Here is a 21,311-nt window from a genome sequence, read left to right on the forward strand (position 1 = left end):
GCCCCCCCCCCCCCCCCACCCTGGGTGCCCGATCGCAAATGCAATTTTGGCGCGGGGTTGTGGGAATCCAGCCTTCTCTGTCCTAAACGCTCCACCCTGTACTGTCAGACTGTGACCACTGGTTCTGGACACCCCACCATCGGGAACATCCTTCTTGCATCTACCCTGACTAGTCCTGTTGGAATTTTATAGGTTTCCAGGAGATCCCCTTCATTCTTTTGAACTCCAATGAATACATTCCTAACCGATTCAATCTCTCCTCAGACGTCCAACCTGCCATTCCAAGAATCAGTCTGGTAAACCTTTGCTGCACTCCCTCGCGAACAAGAACATCCTTCCTCAGATAAGGAGACCAAAACTGAATACAATATTCCAGGTGTGGCCTCACCAAGGTCCTGTATAATTGCAGCAAGGAATCCCTGCTCCTGTACTTGAATCCTCTCCCAATGAAGGCCAGCATAACATTTGCCTTCTTTACTGCCTGCTGTACCTACATGCTTATCTTCAGCGACTGGACACCCAGGTCTCATTGCACATTCCCCTCTCCTAATTTATGGCCCTTCAGATAATCGACTGCCTTCTTGTTTTTGCTACCGAAATGGGTAACCTCGCATTTATCCAAATTATACTGCATCTGCCATTCATTTGCCCACTCACTCAACTTGTCCAAATCACACTCATCCTCCCAACCAACTTTGTGCCATCTACAAATTTGGAGATATTAAATTTTGTTCACTCATCTAAATAATGAATATATATAATGTATAGCTGGGATCCCAGCACCAATCCCTGCGGATACCCCACTAATCACTGCCTGCCAATTTGAAAATGACCCGTTAATTCCTATTCTTTGTTTCCTGACTTCCAACCAGATTTCTATCCATCTCAATATACTACCATTAATTCCATACGCTTTAATTTTACACGCTAATCCCTTTTGCAGAGTTTTGTCAAAAGCCTTCTGAAAATCCAAAAAAAACACATCCACTGGCTCCCCCTCATCAGCTCTACTAGTTACATCTTCAAAGAATTCCAGTTGATTTGTCAAGCATGCTTTCCCCTTCATAAATCCATGCTGACTCTGTCCGATTGTAGAAGCCAACTCCTTTCTAACACACCTAATAGGTAAAAGATAGCTAAATATTAAGCCCCTGTCTTACTAAATACCCATTTTAAATTCACTCCTAACCTCAGGTCATCTCAAAACATACAGCATACAAAACAGCATGACACAGCACAAATTCTACAACATAAAAACACAGAATTCAACAGAAACACAGAAGAACCTGATAGATTAAAACAAACACTTTGAAAAGACAGTGTCCAATGACAGGGCAGGCTCCATGGCAACAGCATAGCAATGACATGGTAATACCAAGGCACCATTGTTCTCAATGTTGATAACAGCTAAGTCAGCAAGAAGTCAGTTCAAGCCGGTCACGATAACAGCATAGAATCGCATTCCATAACACAGATAAGAATTCATTTATGAAACATTTCAAGTTAATGTTGCACATTAAAGACTGACAGCTAACCGTCAAATCAAACTCATTTGATTTTAACCCAAACCAATTAGGATTACATAGGGGTGTACATAGATGGCTAAAGACTGATATGATTTAGTATAACCGTGTTAGTCCGTACGGCCATCTTTTTCCTGGATCATTCTATACTTTGATCTAAACTATTCTCTATCTCTATATTTTCACTTTTCCACAGCTGTTCGCCGTTAGCAAGAAAATCATTTCTGTATCATTTGAAAGTTAAATTGTGTACAAATTACTTATCTTTGAGTCCTTTTGCATGCCGGACTTATTAGAAAATAAGATTTAAATGATTCTCAATTATAATCAAATAGAAGACCATAAACAATTCTTATTTGCACCCGAGAAGTGTTAACTCAAATTTCTACTGAGTTTTAGTGTTCGCAAGTACCACTAGATCCGCATGGTAGATACCGATCCTGCCACTGTTTTCTAAGTGCTCTGCTATAAAATCTTTGATAATGGATTCTAGAATTTTCCCATTACCGACATCAGTTATACTGGTTTATAATTCCCTTTTTTTTCTGCCTACCTCCCTTTTTAAATAGTGGAGTTACATTAGTTATCCTCCAATCTGTAGGAACTGTTCCAGAGTCTATAGAATCCTGGAAGATGATCACCAATGCATCCACTATTTCTAGAGCCACTTCCTGAAGTACTCTGGGATATAGATGATCAGGTCCTGGGGATTCATCAGCCTTCAATCCCATGAAATTCACAACACCACTTCTCTACTAATATTGATCACCTCCCTCTCACTAAACCTTGTGTTCCCTAACATCTTTGGTATTTTATTTATGTCCTCATTCGTGAAGACAGAGCCAAAATATGCATTTAGTTGCTCAGCCATTTCTTTGTACCCCATTATAAATTCCCCTGTTTCCAACTGCAAGGGGCCTGTACTTGTCTTCACCAATCTTATTCTCTTCTTGTTCTAAGCTACAATAGCAGGTCAGAGGCTGGGAATTCTGGGGATAATAACTCACCTCCTGACTCCCTGTTCACATCTACAATGCACAAATCAGGAGTGTGATGGAATACTCTCCTTTTCCCTGGATGAGCGCAGCTCCAACAACACAAGAACCTCAACATCACCCAGGGCACACCATTCCTTTTGATTGGCACCCAATCCTGTTACTTATGTTCTTGTGCCTATACCATCATTTAGTTACATCATGCCTCATCTTTATCTCAACTCCGTTTATCTGCCTTGTCTCCATCATACCTTGGTACCTTTACGTAAATATCAATCTCAGTCCTGCAATGTATAGAATCCCTACAGAGAAGAAGGTGGCCATTCAGCCCATCGAGTCTGCACCAACCTTCTGAAAGAGCACCCTGCCTAAGCCCACTCCCCCACCCTATCCCTGTAACCTCAACTAACCTTTTGGACACTAAAGGGCAATTTAACATGACCAATCCACTTAACCTGTACTTCTTCGGACTGTGGGAGGAAACCGGAGCATCTGGAGGAAACCCATGCAGACATGGGGAGAATGTGCTAACTCAATACAGGCAGTCACCCAAGGTCAGAATTGAACCCAGGGCCCTGGCACTGTGATCACAGCCTTTTTGAAATAATGTGCTGCCTATTTTAGGGGCTACCGGGGAGGCACGAGGGGGGCCACATTACCCAATATGGCTTTGGGTGAATTTCTGGAACCTTTCAGGTGTGGTAAACAGCACTGAGACCTTATAAAAGTTTGCTCTTTTCTCCTTGTCCTAAAAAGGCTCCATTCAATCCTATTGTTTCCCCCTCCCCCAAGCTAACCCCTCCTCATAAAGTCTGAACACACTCTGTGAGGTTTCAGCAGAAATAGTTTCTGAAATAGTGTGTCATTAAACCTGATATGTCATGAACAAAAATATTAAGACTTCTTACCTTTTCTGTAGAACTTTGGTCTGAATGGGCTATTTGAAGAGTCTGTTATGGTTGTAGAAGATGACCACTGGAAGAGAATCCGAAGTGTGCTTTCACCAAGCTTCACCAGCGGGAGACTGAAAGAGGTAACGGACCCCCATCCCACTCCCCAGTAGATTGACTCCTTTGGCTGTGCTTATACTTGTGATATCTAAGGTGTATTGACGAGTGAGTTAGATCCAAAGTTATAAAAAGCTTAATTGACTTCCTCTGACAGTGAGAGAGAAGATGCTGATACACTCTGAAGCATTGAAACATCATGCAAAATTCTCCGTCCTCGATCGCGGCTGGAATTTTCTGGTTCTGCTGGAAGTGAATGGAGTTTTAGCTGGAACGCCAAACTTTCCATTCTCACTCGCTACGGGTCCCGCGGGGGATGAGACTGGAGTCTCCCACCCTTTAGGTGTTAAAATACAAAGCAACACATTTATATTTATCTGTTAATATCAACAAGGTTCTGCGGTGATCAGACTCCACCTTCCCTCCACTTCTTCATCATGTCTGGAACGCTTCCAAGAACGGTCTGAGAATCTAGGCTTAATATTTTCGTAGTTTACATGAAAAATACATCCTCATTACCAATTCTTACCTTCATATAGTGGGTACACAATACTTTATAGAGGAAAACTAAAAGAAAATCAGCAGCTAATCCTTGTTGGGAAATTTACCTGAAATATTGGCATATAATAGGCAGCACGGTAGCATTGTGGTTAGCACAATTGCTTCACAGCTCCAGGGTCCCAGGTTCAATTCCGGCTTGGGTCACTGTCTGTGCGGAGTCTGCACATCCTCCCCGTGTGTGCGTGGGTTTCCTCCGGGTGCTCCGGTTTCCTCCCACAGTCCAAAGATGTGCAGGTTAGGTGGATTGGCCATGCTAAATTGCCCTTAGTGTCCAAAATTGCCCCTAGTGTTGGGTGGGGTTACTGTGTTATGGGGATAGGGTGGAGGTGTTGACCTTGGGGAGGGTGCTCTTTCCAAGAGCCGGTGCAGACTCGATGGGCCAAATGGCCTCCTTCTGCACTGTAAAATCTATGATCTATGATCTATAAGTCGGCCTGCAAGAAAACGTTTAAAGACAGAAAGTTCCAGATAGTGGGGCTGAGGTGACTAAATGCTCTTGACATGTGGGTGATGGGAGAGTGGGAGTGAGAATAGACAGAAGGCCAGAGTCGACCCATAGAAGAAGATTTAAGTAAGTCAAGTAAAGGGTGGCATATGACGCAGTGGTTAGCACTGGGACTGCGGCGCTGAGGACCCGGGTTCGAATCCCGGCCCTGGGTCACTGTCCGTGTGGAGTTTGCATATTCTCCCCGTGTCTGCGTAGGTTTCACCCCCACAACCCAAAGATGTGCAGGTTAGGTCGATTAGCCATGCTAAATTGCCCTTTAATTGGAAAAAAATAATTGGGTACTCTAAATTTATTAAAGAAAAAAAAAGTAAGTCACGTAAGTTTGCGGATGACACAAAGATTGGCCGGGTGGTTGACAGTGAGGCTGAGTGTCTTGGGTTACAGGAAGATATAGACGGGATGGTCAAATGGGCAGAAAAGTGGCAGATAGAATCTAACCCTGAAAAGTGTGAGGTGATACACTTTAGAAGGAGTAATGTGACAAGGGAAGGGTGCTACAGTGGTGCGGTGGTTAGCACTGCTGCATCACGGCGCCGAGGACTCGGGTTGCTTCACATCCTTTAAAAAGTACCTGGATGAGCAGTTGGCTATGGACCAAGTGCTGCAAAATGGGATTAGGTGGGCAGGTCAGGTGTTTTTCATGTGTCAGTGCAGACTCAGTGGGCCAAAGGGCCTCTTCTGCACTGTATGATTCTCTGAAGGCAGAAAAGTAGTTATGGTGAAGCCGAGGACTGATTTCAAAGTTAAATGATTTTGGGTTTAATGTGTTGGAAGACGCAACCAACATAGATCAACAAAACTCAGTAATGGATGTGGGATTGGACACAAGGTAGGGTTTGAAGGAGTGTGCAGGTCATCTTCACAGATGAAGTGCCATAAGTTCTTTAGTTGCTGAGGTTCAGGGCAAAGGAGTGAATAGACAGTTTCTGTTGGGAGATGAAGGCATGATGGATTGCCTTTGTCACCTCAAGGTAATCCTGATGTGAGAGGAAGATTTTAGCTGAGGAGGGTGAAGCACAGAAGAGTGTAAAATGTCTCATTACTGCAGAAAGATTTCGAAAATAATAACTCCTGGATTCTATCTGTTGGATTGTGTCTGCAATGCCAGCTTCCTTTTTACACCCTTTCCCCTGCCTCTTCATCCTCATCCTCCAAGTCTGAGGAAGTCTTCGCATTCCTTGGCACTGTGACTATCCATTCAGTTGCCTCATCTCCTCTCCATATATTAACCCTGAGTGGAATCTGTTTCTAGTTTCTTACCCATTTCCATTCCCCCCAATCTTCTCTATGATCCCTTAATCTACGAGATCCACCCCCTGCTCCCTTGATCCAATTCTCACTAATTGCTAACCTCCTTTCCTGTCACCCATACTAGCTGAGAATGCAATTCACATCTTTTTGAGCAATACCTTTACCCACCCTCCCCCTTTTTACAAAACTGTTGTCAACATACCTTCGCCAAAAGAAAACATCCCTGGGCCTCTTCTGTCCTCGCAAACTATTCTTCCATACCAACATTCTAAGTCCTCCATCATGTAGTTTTCCCCATCTGTATTTTGTCACAACTTGATCTTTGCAACTCCTCAGTCAGGAGTTGGCCCCAACTCCCGTGTTGTCCGGCTTGAGTGGGACTATGCTCATGCAGCTTCACGCTCATCATTCTTACTCCTCAAATGCATATCCTGCTGTGGTTTGTCTGCCCAACAAATGCACCATTCCCTTTGGAGTCCTCTAAAAATGGACAATGTGCGTTCGGAACAGTTTCTCAGAATAATACATTCTGGAACCAACCAATGAACCTGATACAAGACCTGATAATGTGTAAAGAGACAGATTTAATAAATAACCTCATAGGGATCCACTAATAAAGAGTAATCATAACATGATGGAATTTCACATTTAGTCTGAGGTGAGAAATGTGGAACTAAAACTAGTCTTTTTAAATAAAAGCAACAACAAGGATATGAAGGCAGAGTTGGCTGAAGTAGACTAGCAAAATAGGTTAAAGGGTAAGATGGTAGAGAGGCAGTGGCAGACATTTAAGAAGATGTTTCTTAAGTCATAACAAGGATAGATTCTACTGAGAAAGAATCTAGAAGGATGTACCATCCATGGTAAAGGATGGTACTTAATTGAAAGAAAAGGCATAGAAATAGTGCCCATATTTAATGGGAATAAAGGGTGACACGTCTGCTGGACCTGATGGCCTGTACCTGAGGGTGTTCAAAAAAGTAACTGTAGAGATAGTGAATGCAATGATTGTAATCTTCACTGGAAAAGTCTCAAACACATTCAAAAACCACAAATGTAACATCTACATTCAAGGGAGAGAGAGACAGAAAGCAGGAAACTATAGGCCAGTTAATCTAACATCTGTCATTGGGAAATGCTGGAATTGCTAATAAAGGAAGTAGTAGCAGGGCATTTAGAAAATCATAATGTAAACAAGCAGAGTCAACATATTTGTGAAAAGAAAATCACGGTTGACAAATCTATTAAGAGTTGTTTGAGCAGGGTGGATTAAGGGGAACCAGTAGATGTAGTTGCATGTTGTCCCCGTGTCTGCGTGGGCTTCCTCCGGGTGCTCCGGTTTCCTCCCACAAGTCCCGAAAGACGTGCTGTTGGGTAAATTGGACATTCTGAATTCTCCCTCTGTGTACCCAACCAGATGCCGGAATGTGGTAACTAGGGGCTTTTCACAGTAACTTCATTGCAGTGTTAATGTAAACCTACTTGTGACAATAAAGATTATTATTTGTTATTTTTTTTTATAAATGTTTTTTATTGGGTTTTTGAACAAAGTATATTTACCGTTATGTACACAGGATAAGAAACACATATATATATATATATATATATATACACACACATATATAGAAGAGAAGGGCACACCCAAACATACCAAAGAAAATAAAATAGTAAATAATTTAAAAAATACAATAAAAAATAAAATAGAATAACTGGTAGGGTATTGTGCACCAGCTCAACAGCAGCAACTCTGTACACCTGGCAAAATTATTTACAACACATAAGTAGGCGACTGGTTGTGGGGGGGAGGGTGGTGGGGGTGGAGACTGGGAGGTAAATATACATTCGGGTGCCGGAGAAACAGTTACAGTGGGCAATACTCGAATGGGTTTGGTGTTGGTGTTGTCGCTTGCTTCTCCCGGACGGATCTCGCTGCCGCCTCGCGCTCACCTCCGCTTCTGCCGTTCCTCCCGTCTTTCGTCTTTATTCTCCTCGTTCCCTGCTCCTGGAGGTGCCATGTTCGTTATTGTATCCCGTGCCTTCCGGCTCTCATTTCCCTGCCTCCCCCCCCCCCCCCCCCCCCCCCCCCCCCCACCTCCCTGGTTCTCCTCTCTTGTCCCTGTCTCTTCCCTCTCTCCCCCCTCCCTCCCCCCTCCTGTGGTTCACCTTTCTTTCCTCTTAGGTTTAGCTGCCCCCCCCCTCCCCCCCGGTCTATCTCTCCCTCTCATGCTTTGGCTACTTTCCCCTGATTCTTGGCTACCTGGCTATTCTTCTGCTTGTTCGTTGGCCACAAACAGGTCCCGGAACAATTGGGTGAATGGTTCCCACATTCTGTGGAAGTCGTCATCTGACCCTCGGATGGTGAATTTGATTTTCTCCATTTGGAGAGATTCTGAGAGGTCGGACAGCCAGTCTGCAGCTTTGGGTGGTGCTGCTGACCGCCAGCCGAACAGGATTCTACGGCGGGTGATCAGGGAGGCAAAGGCAAGGGCGTCCGCCCTCCTCTCCAGGAATAGATCTGGCTGGTCTGATACCCCGAAGACCGCCACTTTCGGGCACGGCTCCACCCTCACCCCCACCACCTTGGACATTGCCTCGAAGAAGGCTGTCCAGTACTTCACAAGTCTGGGGCAGGACCAGAACATATGGGCGTGGTTGGCCGGGCCTCCTTGGCACCTATCCTCCACCTCCGGGAAGAACCTATTCATACGGGTTCGTGTTAAGTGGGCTCTATGTACCACTTTTAGCTGCGTCAGGCTGAGTCTTGCGCACTATGCAGTGCTTCGCTCCAGAGTCCCCAACCTATCTCAATCCCCAGGTCCTCCTCCTGTTTCTTTCTTGTTGCGTCCAGTACGGTGTCGGCCCTTTCTATCAGTCGGTCATACATGTCACTACAGTTTCCTTTATCTAGTATGCTTGCGTCCAGTAATTCTTCCAGTAATGTCTGTTGTGGCGGTTGTGGGTACGTCCTTGTCTCCTTTCGTAGGAAGTTTTTGAGCTGTAGATATCTTAGCTCGTTCCCCCTGGCTAGCTGGAATTTTATCTGTCAGTTCGTCCAGCGTTGCGATCCTGCCGTCCGTGTATAGGTCCCTGACTGTCAGTGTCCCTCCGTCCTGCCCCCACCTTTTGAAGGTGGCGTCAGTCAGTGCTGGTGTGAACCTATGGTTGTTGCAGATCGGAGCTTTGTCCGACATTTTTGTCAGGCCAAATTGCTGCCGTAGTTGGTTCCAGGATTGGAGGGTGGCTATCACCACCGGACTGCTGGAGTGTGTTTTGGGTGGGGATGGGAGTGCTGCCGTGGCGAGGGCCCGGAGGGAGGTCCCCATGCAGGAGGCCTCTTCCGTGCGCACCCACTCGGCTTCTGGCTCCTTGATCTATCCCCTTATTCGCTCGGCCGTCGCCGCCCAGTGGTAGAATTGTAGGTTTGGGAGGGCTAGCCCCCCCCCCGGATTTTGTTTTTTGTAGGACCTTCTTTGGGATCCTAACATTGTTCCCCCCCCCCATACGAACGCCATGATTAGTCTGTCCAGCGCTTTGAAAAGGGCCTTGGCGATGTAGATCGGGATGGATCTAAGTAGGAAGAGATACCTGGGCAGGGCAGTGTGGTGTTGGGTGTTCTAACACACAGAAGAGCCAACACAGTTGCATATGGTACAACGCTTCTTTATTTAAACTCACTATTTACAACTTGGTCTTTGCACTCTGCACGTGGGGGGCTCCCTGCTTGTGGTGTTTCAACAGCTCTTTCTTGTTTCCTTCTCCCCAGACCTACTGACCTCCAGGTGTCGTGCTCGTGCTTTTTATGTGGTTGGTGTTCTTGTCTGTGATTGGTTGTGGTGTTGTGTGCTCTGATTTGCCTGTTAGTGTGTCCATCATGATGTGTGTGTTTGAATATCATGACATCCCCCCTTTTTACAAAGATATGTGCCTACGTGGTAATAAATATGATCGTGACGTGAGTGCATCTAAGAGTGTGTGTGTGTCGTGTGCAGCATGTGTCTATGACGGAACTATGTACATGGGGCGATGTCGAGTGCGTCACATGAATCCAGTTGTACCATAACATAACAGAAATGCGAACGAGAGAAGAAGAAAAAAAATTTTGAACAGTTGTCCAGTCAGACGACATCTGGAACGATAAACAACAACAGGTTATCATGTAAAATTGTCCAACTTATTAAACATATGAACTGTATTATAAGTCCATTCTAATGGGTTTGCGACGAATTCGGGTTGACCGCCTTAAGGGTGGATCAAGAACCACCGGCTGCTGTGCAGGCATGGCCATGGGTGGCGATGGAAAGGGCGTGATGTGCGGCAGCTCCACAAAGTCATCCTCGGAAGCCTGTTGAGGATCTGGCGTGTTGTGTGGCTGTGAGCGTGGAAGTCGGCGAAGGGCGCGCCGATTGCGGCGACGCACGGAACCATCCGGCATGCGAACCAGGAACGAGCGGGGAGCCACTTGTCGGAGGACTTCGGCCGGTGCTGACCAGCCACCATACGGTTGATGGACGCGTACTTTGTCTCCGGAGGACAGGGGGGGCAGGTCCGTCGCTCGTGTGTCGTACCGACCTTTCTGGCGATCACGCTGCAGTTGCATGTTCCGAAGAACCGCCTCATGGTCTGTTGTCGGTGCCAGGACGGAAGGTACCGTCGTCCTGAGGGAGCGACCCATTAGTAGCTGCGCTGGCGAGAGGCCCGTGGATAACGGGGCCGATCGATAGGCCAGCAAGGCAAGGTTAAAGTCCGATCCGTCATCAGCCGCCTTGCACAGGAGCCGCTTTGCGATGTGGACACCCTTTTCAGCCTTCCCGTTCGATTGTGGATGCAGAGGGCTGGATGTCACATGAGTGAAACCATATGCTGCGGCAAAGGACGACCATTCACGGCTGGCAAAACAAGGTCCATTGTCTGACATGACAGTCCTTGGAATGCCGTGGCGAGCAAACGTTTCCTTGCAGGCCCCAATGACTGCGGACGACGTCAGATCATGGAGAGGCATGACTTCCGGGTAGTTTGAGAAGTAGTCTATAATAACAATGTAATCTCTGCCGAGCGCGTGAAATAGGTCAACACCCACCTTCGCCCAGGGGGACGTCACCATCTCGTGTGGTAGAAGTGTTTCCGGAGGTTGCGCTGGCTGAAACCTCTGACAGGTTGTGCAGTTGAGCACCATGTTGGCTATGTCTTCATTAATACCCGGCCAATATACCGCCTCCCGGGCCCTTCGTCTGCATTTTTCGACGCCCAAGTGGCCTTCGTGTAGTTGACGAAGAATCATCTGGCGCACACTGTGTGGAATGACGATCCTATGCGATTTCATAAGGACCCCGTCTATATTGGTGAGATCATCTCGCACATTATAAAACTGGGGGCACTGCCCTTTTAGCCACCCTTCCGTCATGTGGCGCATCACTCGCTGCAGCAGAGGGTCAGTCGCCGTCTCTGCGCGTATGTGGGCCAGACAAGGATCATCAGCTGGCATATTTGCTGCTGTCAGAGTCACGTGTGCCTCAATTTGACGCACGAACCCCTCCGCATCTGGTGGTGTGCTCACTGCTCGGGAAAGAGTGTCCGCCACTATGAGTTCCTTCCCCGGAGTGTAGATCAGTTCAAAATCGTACCTCCTGAGTTTAAGTAAGATGCGCTGGAGGCGAGGAGTCATGTCGTTCAGGTCTTTGTTAATGATGTTGACCAGGGGGCGGTGGTCAGTTTCGACCGTGAATCGTGGCAGGCCATACACATAGTCGTGGAACTTGTCCAGTCCAGTTAACAAGCCCAGGCATTCTTTTTCGATTTGCGCGTAGCGCTGTTCGGTAGGGGTCATGGCTCGTGAGGCATACGCAACCGGGGCCCATGATGACGTGCTGTCTTTTTGCAGGAGTACCGCTCCAATACCAGATTGGCTGGCGTCTGTTGAGATCTTTGTAGGGCGAGTCGTGTCAAAGAAGGCCAGCACTGGTGCCGTGACCAGTTTGTGCTTGAGCTCCTCCCATTCCCGCTGATGCGACTGGTGCCAGTTGAATTCCGTCGATTTTTTTACGAGATGGCGCATGTTTGTTGTATGAGAAGCCAGGTTGGGAATGAACTTCCCAAGGAAGTTGACCATGCCCAGGAATCTTAAGACAGCCTTCTTGTCAGCCGGTCGTGGCATGGCTGTGATGGCGCTAACCTTGTCTGCATCGGGACGGACCCCGGACCTTGAGATGTGGTCCCCGAGGAATTTCAGCTCCGTCTGGCCGAAAGCACACTTCGCACGGTTGAGACGCAGGCCATTTTGCCGTATGCGGGTGAAGACACGTCGAAGACGATGCATGTATTCCTGCGGAGTGGTGGACCAAATGATGATATCGTCCACATATACACGTACCCCTTCGATGCCTTCCATCATCTGCTCCATAATGCGGTGGAATACTTCAGATGCCGAAATGATGCCGAATGGCATCCGGTTGTAGCAGAATCTGCCAAAAGGGGTGTTGAATGTGCATAGTCTTCGGCTGGCCGGGTCCAGTTTGATCTGCCAGAATCCTTTGGACGCATCCAATTTAGTGAATATGTTGGCTCGCGCCATCTCGCTGGTGAGGTCTTCTCGTTTCGGGATGGGATAGTGTTCCCGCATGATGTTGTTGTTCAGATCTTTTGGATCTATACATATACGGAGCTCGCCAGAGGGCTTCTTTACACAGACCATGGAGCTGACCCATGGCGTGGGCTCCGTGACCTTGGATAGGACCCCTTGGTCCTGAAGAATCTGCAGTTGTGCCTTGAGGCGGTCTTTGAGAGGCGCAGGAACCCTGCGAGGTGCGTGAACGACAGGGATGGCGTCCGGTCTGAGTCGAATCTTGTACGTGTGTGGCAATGTCCCCATGCCTTCAAAAACCTCCTGGTTGTGAGCGAGGAGGGAATGGAGATTCGCGTGGAACTCAGCATCCGGGAAGTCGGATATCTCATCTGGAGAGAGAGACATGATGCGCTGTACCAGGTGAAGGACCTTACACGCTTGTGCGCCCAGTAACGAGTCCTTTGATGAGCCCACAACTTCGAAGGGGAGTGTGGCCGTGTACCTCTTGTGAGTCACCTGTAGCTGGCAAGATCCTACGGACGGGATAACGTTCCCGTTATAGTCAACCATCTTAAGCCGGGATGGTGTGATGGGTGGTTTGACCTTCATGGCCTGGACTGCAGAGTAAGCAATCAGGTTGGCGGATGCGCCGGTGTCCAGACGGAAGGCGACGCGCGATCGGTTGACCGTCAGGGTGGCACACCACTCATCGTCTGGATTGATGGCATTGACCTTGTTGACATCAATGACGGCAACTCGGAAGTCATCCTGGTCATCTGCATCACATAACTGGAAGTCGTGATGCGTGGGCTGGACGGTCCTGACTCGTGTGCGAGGTTGTCGAGGATGCGCCGGATCCATGGGTTGAGCCGCACGACAGCGGGCTGCGTAGTGGCCTATCATGGCACATCTGTTGCACTGTCGGTATTTTGCAGGACATTGCCCTTTTAAGTGTAGACCTCCACACTTGCTGCACGTCATGACGTCACGACGTTCGTTGCGCCACTGCGCATGCGCAGTGCGATCTTGCGGTGGGCGCGCCTGCGCAGTGCGTCCCTCGTTGTGGCCGTTATTCTTGGCGCGCACCTGCGCGGGAGACCGCGAAAAGCGCGGGAAGCGGCCGCTGTCGTCCGGGCCGTGGGGCGGGAAGAAATCGACGGCCTGGATGCGTTCAACGTCGTGGGCGGCCTGGCTTGCCGATTCGACGGCTGGGGACCCCCTCCGTGCCAACTCGGACGCCTGAAATCGGGCAAAACGGCAGGCAGCATTTTCATGGAGGACACAGGCTTCCACAGCAGACGCTAAGGTGAGGCTCTTTATTTTAAGAAGCTGCTGGCGTAGGCCACTAGAGGCAACGCCAAAAACAATCTGGTCCCTGATCATGGACTCTGTGGTGGTGCCGTAACCGCAGGACTGCGCTAGAATCCGGAGGTGCGTCAAAAAGGGTTGAAAAAGCTCCTCCTTACCTTGCAGGCGTTGCTGAAAGATGTATCTTTCGAAAGTTTCGTTTACTTCAGTTTGAAAGTGCTGGTCCATTTTGAGGATGACCGTGTCATATTTGGCCTGGTTTTCGCCTTCCTCGAACACCAGTGAATTATAGACATCGTTTGGGTGGGGGCCTGCGTAGAAGAGGAGCATTGCAATCTTCGAATCATCCGAGACATTCTGTTTTTCGGTGGCACGTATGTACAGGTCAAATCGCTGCCTGTAGAGCTTCCAGTTGGTGCCTAGGTTCCCCGTGACTTGCATCGGCTGCGGTTTGCCGGTGTGGTCCATGTCCAGAATGGCAGGTTGGTAGGCAGGTATCGATCCACTCCTGTACCATGTGGTGTTGGGTGTTCTAACACACAGAAGAGCCAACACAGTTGCATATGGTACAACGCTTCTTTATTTAAACTCACTATTTACAACTTGGTCTTTGCACTCTGCACGTGGGGGGCTCCCTGCTTGTGGTGTTTCAACAGCTCTTTCTTGTTTCCTTCTCCCCAGACCTACTGACCTCCAGGTGTCGTGCTCGTGCTTTTTATGTGGTTGGTGTTCTTGTCTGTGATTGGTTGTGGTGTTGTGTGCTCTGATTTGCCTGTTAGTGTGTCCATCATGATGTGTGTGTTTGAATATCATGACAGGCAGTACGTTCATTTTGATCATCTGGACTCTCCCCACGAGGGAGAGTGGGAGTGTGTTCCATCTTTGCAGGTCATTTTTTACTTCCTCCATCAGACTGGTGAGGTTCCATTTGTGGATCCCTTTCTAGTCATGGGCTATTTAGATCCCCAGGTAGCGGAATTTGTGTTGGGCTTGTTTAAGCGGCAGATCCGTTAGTGCTGCCCACCCTCCTTATGGGTATACCGGGAAGATCTCGCTTTTGCTCATGTTGAGTTTGGAGCCCGAGAAGGCACCAAACTCTTTCAGGAGCACGATGATTCTGTCCATGCTGCTTTGTGGGCCCGAAATGTAGAGGAGCAGGTCATCTGCATAGAGTGAGACTCTGTGCTCTCTGCCACCCCTTCGGATCCCCCTCCAGCTTTTTGCTGCTTTGAGCGCGATTGCTAGTGGTTCGATCGCTAGAGCGAACAGCAGCGGGGACAGTGGGCATCTTTGTCTGGTGCAGCTGGAAGTATCGGGAGTTGATATTGTTGGCCCGTACACTTGCCATGGGAGCGTTGTATAGGAGCTTTACCCAGGAGGTGAACCCTGTTCCAAGCCCGAACCGCTCCAGTACCTCTATGAGGTATTTCCATTCGACTCTGTCGAAGGCCTTTTCTGTGTCCAGGGAGACGATCACTTCTGGTGTTCTCTCCCCGGAGGGGGGTCATTATCACGTTCAGCAGTGCCTGATGTTCAAGATAAGCTGTCTACCTTTGACAAAGCCCGTCTGGTCCTCTGCGACCACCTCAAGTCTTCTAGCCTTTTGGCTAGAATTTTGGCCAGTATTTTGGCATCTGCGTTCAGCAGTGAGATGGGTCTGTATGTCCCACATTCCGTTGGGTCTTTGTCTTTCTTCGGTATCAGCGAGATTGAGGCCTGTGCTAGCGTGGGTGGCAGTGTGCCCTTAGCCAGCGAGTCTGTGAACATCTCCCGCAGGTGCTGTCGCAAATTTTTTGTAGATGTCCGCCGGGAACCCATCTGGTCCCAGCGCCTTCTCACCTGCATAGAGCTAATGCTGTCCATGATCTCTCCCAGTGCTAGTGGTGCTTCCAAGCCCCGTTTTCTGCCCTCCCCCATGACTGGAATGTCCAGTCCATCAAGGAACCGTTTCATCCCGGACTCGCTCATTGGGGGCTCTGAGGTGTAAAGCCATTGGTAGAAGGCCTTGAAGGTTTTGTTGATCTTTTCTGGTTCTGTTTCGAGCGTGCCTCTGGTATCCCTGATTTGTGCAATTTCTCTGGTGGCTGCCTGCTTTCTCAGCTGGTGTTCTAACAGGCGGCTGGCTTTGTCTCCGTGTTTGTGTAGGGTCCCACGTGCTTGGTGGAGTTGGTGCACTGCTTTCCTGGTGGAGAGCAGATCAAAGTTCCTTTGTAGCTCTTTCCTCTCTGCCAGGAGCTCTACGGTCGGGGCCTCGAAGTATTTACGGGGTACCTCCAGTGTGGAGTCGACCAGCTGCTGCCTAGCCGCCCTTTCCTCCCTATCTCTTCGCGCTTTGAAAGCGATGATTTCCCCTTTATGGCCTGTAGCGCTTCCCAGAACGTGGAGGGTAAGACCTCCTCGTTCTGGTTGTTCTCGGTGTACTCTGCTACGGCACGCGATATCCTTTCGTTGAAGGCCTTGTCCGTTAGTAGGGCGACGTCCAACCTCCATGTGGGGCGTTGGGCCCTGCCCGTCTCCAGCCTCGCATCCATGTAGTGTGGAGCGTGGTCTGATATCACAATTGCGGAGTATTACACCTTGTCTATCCCCGGAAGCACCGTTTTCCCCACCACAAAGAAGTCAATTCTGGTGTATACGTTGTGCACTGGGGAGAAGAAGGAGAATTCCTTCTCCCCCGGGTGGGCGAACCTCCAGAGGTCCACCGCTCCCACCTGCTCCATAAAGTGACTGAGTGCCCTTGCCATGCTTGAGGTTTTCCCCGTTTTGGGGTTTGATCTGTCAGTCGTTGGATCCTGTACACAGTTGAAGTGTGTGTCCCCCCCCCCCCCCCCCCCCAATGATTAATTGATGCGTCGTTATGTCAGGGATTTCTGCCATGGTCTTCTTGATGAAGCTCGTGTCGTCCCAGTTGGGTGCATACACGTTAACTAGTACTACCGGTGCCCCATCCAGGGCCCCGCTGACCATGACATACCGTCCACCGCGGTCCGAAACCGTCTTTGTCGCCCTAAACATCGTCCTCTTGCCGATCGATATCGCCACCCCCCTGGCCCTTGTTCCATAGCAGGAATGGTAGGTTTGTCCCAACCAGCCCTTTCTTACCCGCAGCCGGTCCTGCTCTCTCAGGTGTGTCTCTTGGAGGAAGACTATGTTGGCCCTCATATTTCTTAGGTGGGTGAGGGCCCTGGATCTCTTCACTGGGCCGTTGAGTCCCCTTACATTCCAGGTGACTATACTGGTGGGGGGCTTCTGCCCCCTCGCTCCTGTGGGATTAACCATATTTACCTGGTGGACGCGCCCCTGCCCTCTGGGGTTTCCCTTTGTTAGGGGGCCGTCCAGGATGGCCGCTGTCACTGCTCTCTCCATGCGGCCGGGTCCCTGTGCTCCAGGGTTTCCCTTTGTCCCGGGGGAACCCGACATGGCCGCCCACTGTGCGTCCGCCATGCGGGTAGCCCCCTGCACTCTGGGGTCTTCCTTCGCCCAGAGACCGTACTGGGTGGGTGCTTGCAGCGATTCCTTGTTTCGAGCTCTTGGTTGTGGCACTTTGTAGCCCTATTCCTTGTCTAGCCCTGTTTGTCCCTCCTTCCCTGTGTTCCCCCTCCCTGGTCTCTCCCTCCCTCCTTCCCTGTGTCCACCCTCCCCGGTCTCTCCCTCCCTGTGCCCCCCCCCTTCCCCAGTCTCTCCCTTTCCCCCCCTCTCCTGTATACCCCTCCTTTGTCCCTCTTTCCCCTGTTCCTATCCCCGTTTGCTCTCCCGCCTCTGTTCAGTGGTCCCCCACCCCACCCCCCGCCTGGCGCCTTCCCCCCTGTTGGGGGCGCTGCGGCCCTGCTTTGTTGCATGCCCCCGGCGCTAGCTTTCCTGCTAGTACGGTGGCCCCCCCTCTTGGGAGTTACTGTCTCGCTTCTCCCCTGCCCGGCCTCTACGGTTTTCTGCCCGCTCTTCCCCTATCCTACCCTGCACTCCTCTCGCTTGCTCTCCCTTCTCCGCTACTCTCGTTCCCTCGTGCTGGGGCCTGGTCTCCCACTTGAAGCGGTCCCTCGGGCAGTGGTTTGCTCTTTGTTCAGGGTGCGCTCGCCGTGGCGGGGGCAGGGGGGCCTGCCGTTGCTTCCCCCCTCCCTCCCCCCCCATCGGCGTGTTGTTGCCCCTTGCCAGGGGCTCCTTATTTCTACCCTAGCTTCTGGTTTTCCAGCCCGTGTTCCGCGACAAACTTGTTTGCTTCGGCGGGGGCTGTGAGGAAGTATTCTCTTTCTTGGCATGTGACCCAGAGTTTCGCTGGGTACAGCATACCAAAACACACGTTGCTCTTGTGAAGAGCTGCTTTCACTCTATTGAATTCGGCCCGTCTCCTGGCTAGGTTTGCCCCAATGTCCTCATAAATTCTAATGGAGTGTCCTTCCCATTTGCAGGTTCTGTTTTTCCTGGCCCAGCGTAGGATTGTTTCCCTATCTTGGTACCGGTGCAGTTTAGCTATAACTGCTCGCGGGTGGTCCCCTGCCTTGGGCTTTGGGCGCAGTGACCGGTGTCCTCTGTCCATTTCTGGTGGGTTGGGAAAGCTTTCCTCCCACTAAGTTGACCAGCATCTCGGCCGCATATGTCGTGGGATTTCTACCCTCGATCCCCTCTGGTCGGCCCACTATCCTGACATTTTGCCTTCTCGAGCGGTTTTCCTGGTCGTCCACTCTGCCCTTCAGGCTCCCCTGTGTTGTGCCATTGTGCCGTGATCCGGTCGCTCATGTCAGTCGCTGCTTTCTCCAGCTCCTTGATGGTCGCCTCTTGGGCTTCCAGTTTCTCCTCTGCTCTGCCCCGGGCCTGCTGCACCTCCGCCAGGGCCTTGGCCATTGCTGCGTGCACGGCGGCCTCTATGTCTGCCCTAACCTCTGCCTTGTTTACCTGCTGATGTTCCCTCAGCGCATCGGCAAAGGCTGCCTTCCAGTTCCAGCTCCCCCCTGGCCCCGGGGGAGACTGCACCTGTCTGCCCAGCTCTTTTTGATGCGGCGATACTTCCTTTCCGCCGCTTTGCTCGCTGATTGGCTCGTCTGAACTGGCTCGCCCATTGCTCCGTCTGCCTTTGGTGCCCCTTCTCCCTCTGCTTTGGCTCCCTTCTGGCATTTTTTTTTCCCCTTCCCTTTTTTTTCTTCTTTTTTTCCTTTTTCCACCCCCCTTTTTTTTTTTTTGTTTCCTCCCCCTTTTATTTTTTTGTTTCTGCCCTTTTTCTTCTCCCCTCCCTTCTCTCCTTTACCACTTAATTTTTCCTCTTTTATAAAATTCTTTTCGGGAGAACTTGTTTTGGGTGAGAAGAAAAAGTGCAAAAAGAAATTTCCCCTCCCCTCTTTAAAAGTTTTCTGTTCAAAGTTTTGTTTTTACAAAAGTTATTTTTTTCTTCCTTTCCCCTCACTCAGCCAGGGTCGAGAGAGAGAGAGAGGCTTCTGGTCAGGAGTCCCTCTTTGTTCCTGCCTCGTGGTGGTCGCTGCCGGTGGGAGGTCGGTCCCCGCTGCTTGGTCAGGGCCGTCGCTCGTCGCGCCCTGCGCTCTCCTGCGGGGGAGGGGGGAGTCGTCGGTCGCTCCTCCGTTCCTTCCTTCCCGCAGGTTCGGCTCCCGCTTCGGTCCGGGCCGCCGCTTGTCCTGCCCTGTGCTCTGCTGCCGTGCGTGGGGGGGGGGGCCGCCGGATCGCTCCGCTCCCGATTTCACCCATTTCTCCTGCTCCTGATTTTGCGGGACTTTAATTTTTTTTTACCGAAACCCCCCGAAGAAGCCCCGGCTTCGTGGACCTGTGGGAGCCTCTTTGCTGCGACTGCTCTGCTCACGAACGCCACCGGAAGTCTTATTATTGTTGTTATACTTGGAGGTCAAAAACATATTCCAAAAGATGCCACATAAAAGATTAATACACAAGATAAGACCTCATGTTGTGTTAGTATATACAGATGATTGGCTCACTAACAGGAAAACTGGCAAGCTGTAACTAGTAGAGTGCCACATAGATCAGTGCTGGGGCTTCAACTATTTATGAGTTATAAATTACTTGGATGAAGGAATCGGCTGTATTGTACCTACATATTTTCATGGGTGCAATTCAGCGGACTTAGTCAAAGTCCACTGATTAGCACGTTTAGCAGGGTATTGCCTGCAGCGCCGAGAAACATCCCGCTATTCAATGGCACTTTGCCGTTTCTTTTAGCCTCTGCGAGATGATCTCCACCAAGGCTGCACTTACAGGGATTTCCTGCTGGTGAGTTGAAGCTCAGAAACGTTCCTCGCAGATTAGTGCGCCATTTTGGAAGGCAGCCCGGACCTTTCCCCACCCTACCTTTCAGGGCCCACCCCCCTCAACCTGGTCAAGAACCCCCCCACCCTAGCAGCGCCTGATCCCTGGCAGTGCCAACCTAGCAGTGCCAGCCTAGCAGTACCTCTGGCATTGCCTGCCCAGGTGGCACTGCAAGGGTTCCAGGGGTACTGTCAGGGTGCCAGGCTGTCAGTACCAAGGCTGCGCGGGTGCCAGAGGGAGATCCAGGGTGCCACCCTGCCCCCGACCATCCAGGGGTCTTCGAAGGCCTGAAAGACCCCCCCCAAGTGCTGTTATGCTTGGCCCAAATTTGTGTGGACCAATACAAAACAGCGTCTGGCGAGGTTTCCCAGCAATGGTCGTTGAGTGTCGGGTGAGAGTAAATGCGTCAAATCTATATTTAAATGAGCTGTACGGTTCATTTAAATATGCTGATCTAGCTCACGCCCAATAAGGGTAATAGAATTGATCATAGAATTTGCAGTGCAGAAGGAGGCCATTCGGCCCATCGAGTCTGCACCTGCTCTTGGAAAGAGCCCCCTACCCAAGGTCAACACCTCCACCCTATCCCCATAACCCAGTAACCTCACCAACACGAAGGGCAATTTTGGACACTAAGGGCAATCTAGCATGGCCAATTCACCTAACCTGCACATCTTTGGACTGTGGGAGGAAACCGGAGCACCCGGAGGAAACCCACGTACACACGGGGAGAATGTGCAGACTCCACACAGACAGTGACCCAAGCCGGGAATCGAACCTGGGACCCTGGAGCTGTGAAGCAATTGTGCTAACCACAATGCTGCCGTGCTCCCAGATCGTGACATCTCGCGAGATTCACAACTCCAACTCGACACCATGATACAAAATTAGGTAGGAAAGCAAGTTGTGAGGGGGAGTCTGTAAAAGGAAATAGATAAGTTAGGTAAGTGGACAGAAATGTGACAGATGGAGTATAATTTGGGAAAATGTGAGATTATCTCTTTTCAATTTGGGTCTGCTTCAAAAAATATACAAACTTTGAAACCACAGATTCCATCAAAATGCACGCTTCAGTAGAAGCAAGTGTTTTGAGAAGGAATTTACTCATTTTCAGTGAGATTCTAGATTATTTGGTTTGTCAACGCTTTAGGAATATGAAAAGTTATTATAAAGGTGTTGAAGATGAGTAATATGGGCTAAGATTGTCCATCCTTTTGCAGGATTCCCTGGTCCTGCCAGCAACACAGCATGCCAGCGGCTTTCCCAGCGATGTGGGGAACAGAGAATCCCGCTGCCAGCGAACGGCTCCCCACCTCCCGCTGCCGAGACAAATGC

At 50.0% G+C, this 21,311-nt stretch overlaps 1 protein-coding gene across 1 annotated transcript in view; it reads left to right on the top strand.

The window, feature by feature from the left end:
• Positions 1-21,311, top strand: part of LOC140393471 (cytochrome P450 3A40-like) — a 91,096-nt gene that overhangs the window by 29,401 nt on the left and 40,384 nt on the right. The window contains exon 4 of the mRNA XM_072479799.1: positions 3,438-3,551. Within this exon, the coding sequence (XP_072335900.1) occupies positions 3,438-3,551 (114 nt within the window). The remainder of the gene's footprint in view (positions 1-3,437; positions 3,552-21,311) is intronic.

Source organism: Scyliorhinus torazame, chromosome 17 (genome assembly GCF_047496885.1).
Source record: "Scyliorhinus torazame isolate Kashiwa2021f chromosome 17, sScyTor2.1, whole genome shotgun sequence".
NCBI classification, from domain to species: Eukaryota; Metazoa; Chordata; class Chondrichthyes; order Carcharhiniformes; family Scyliorhinidae; genus Scyliorhinus; species Scyliorhinus torazame.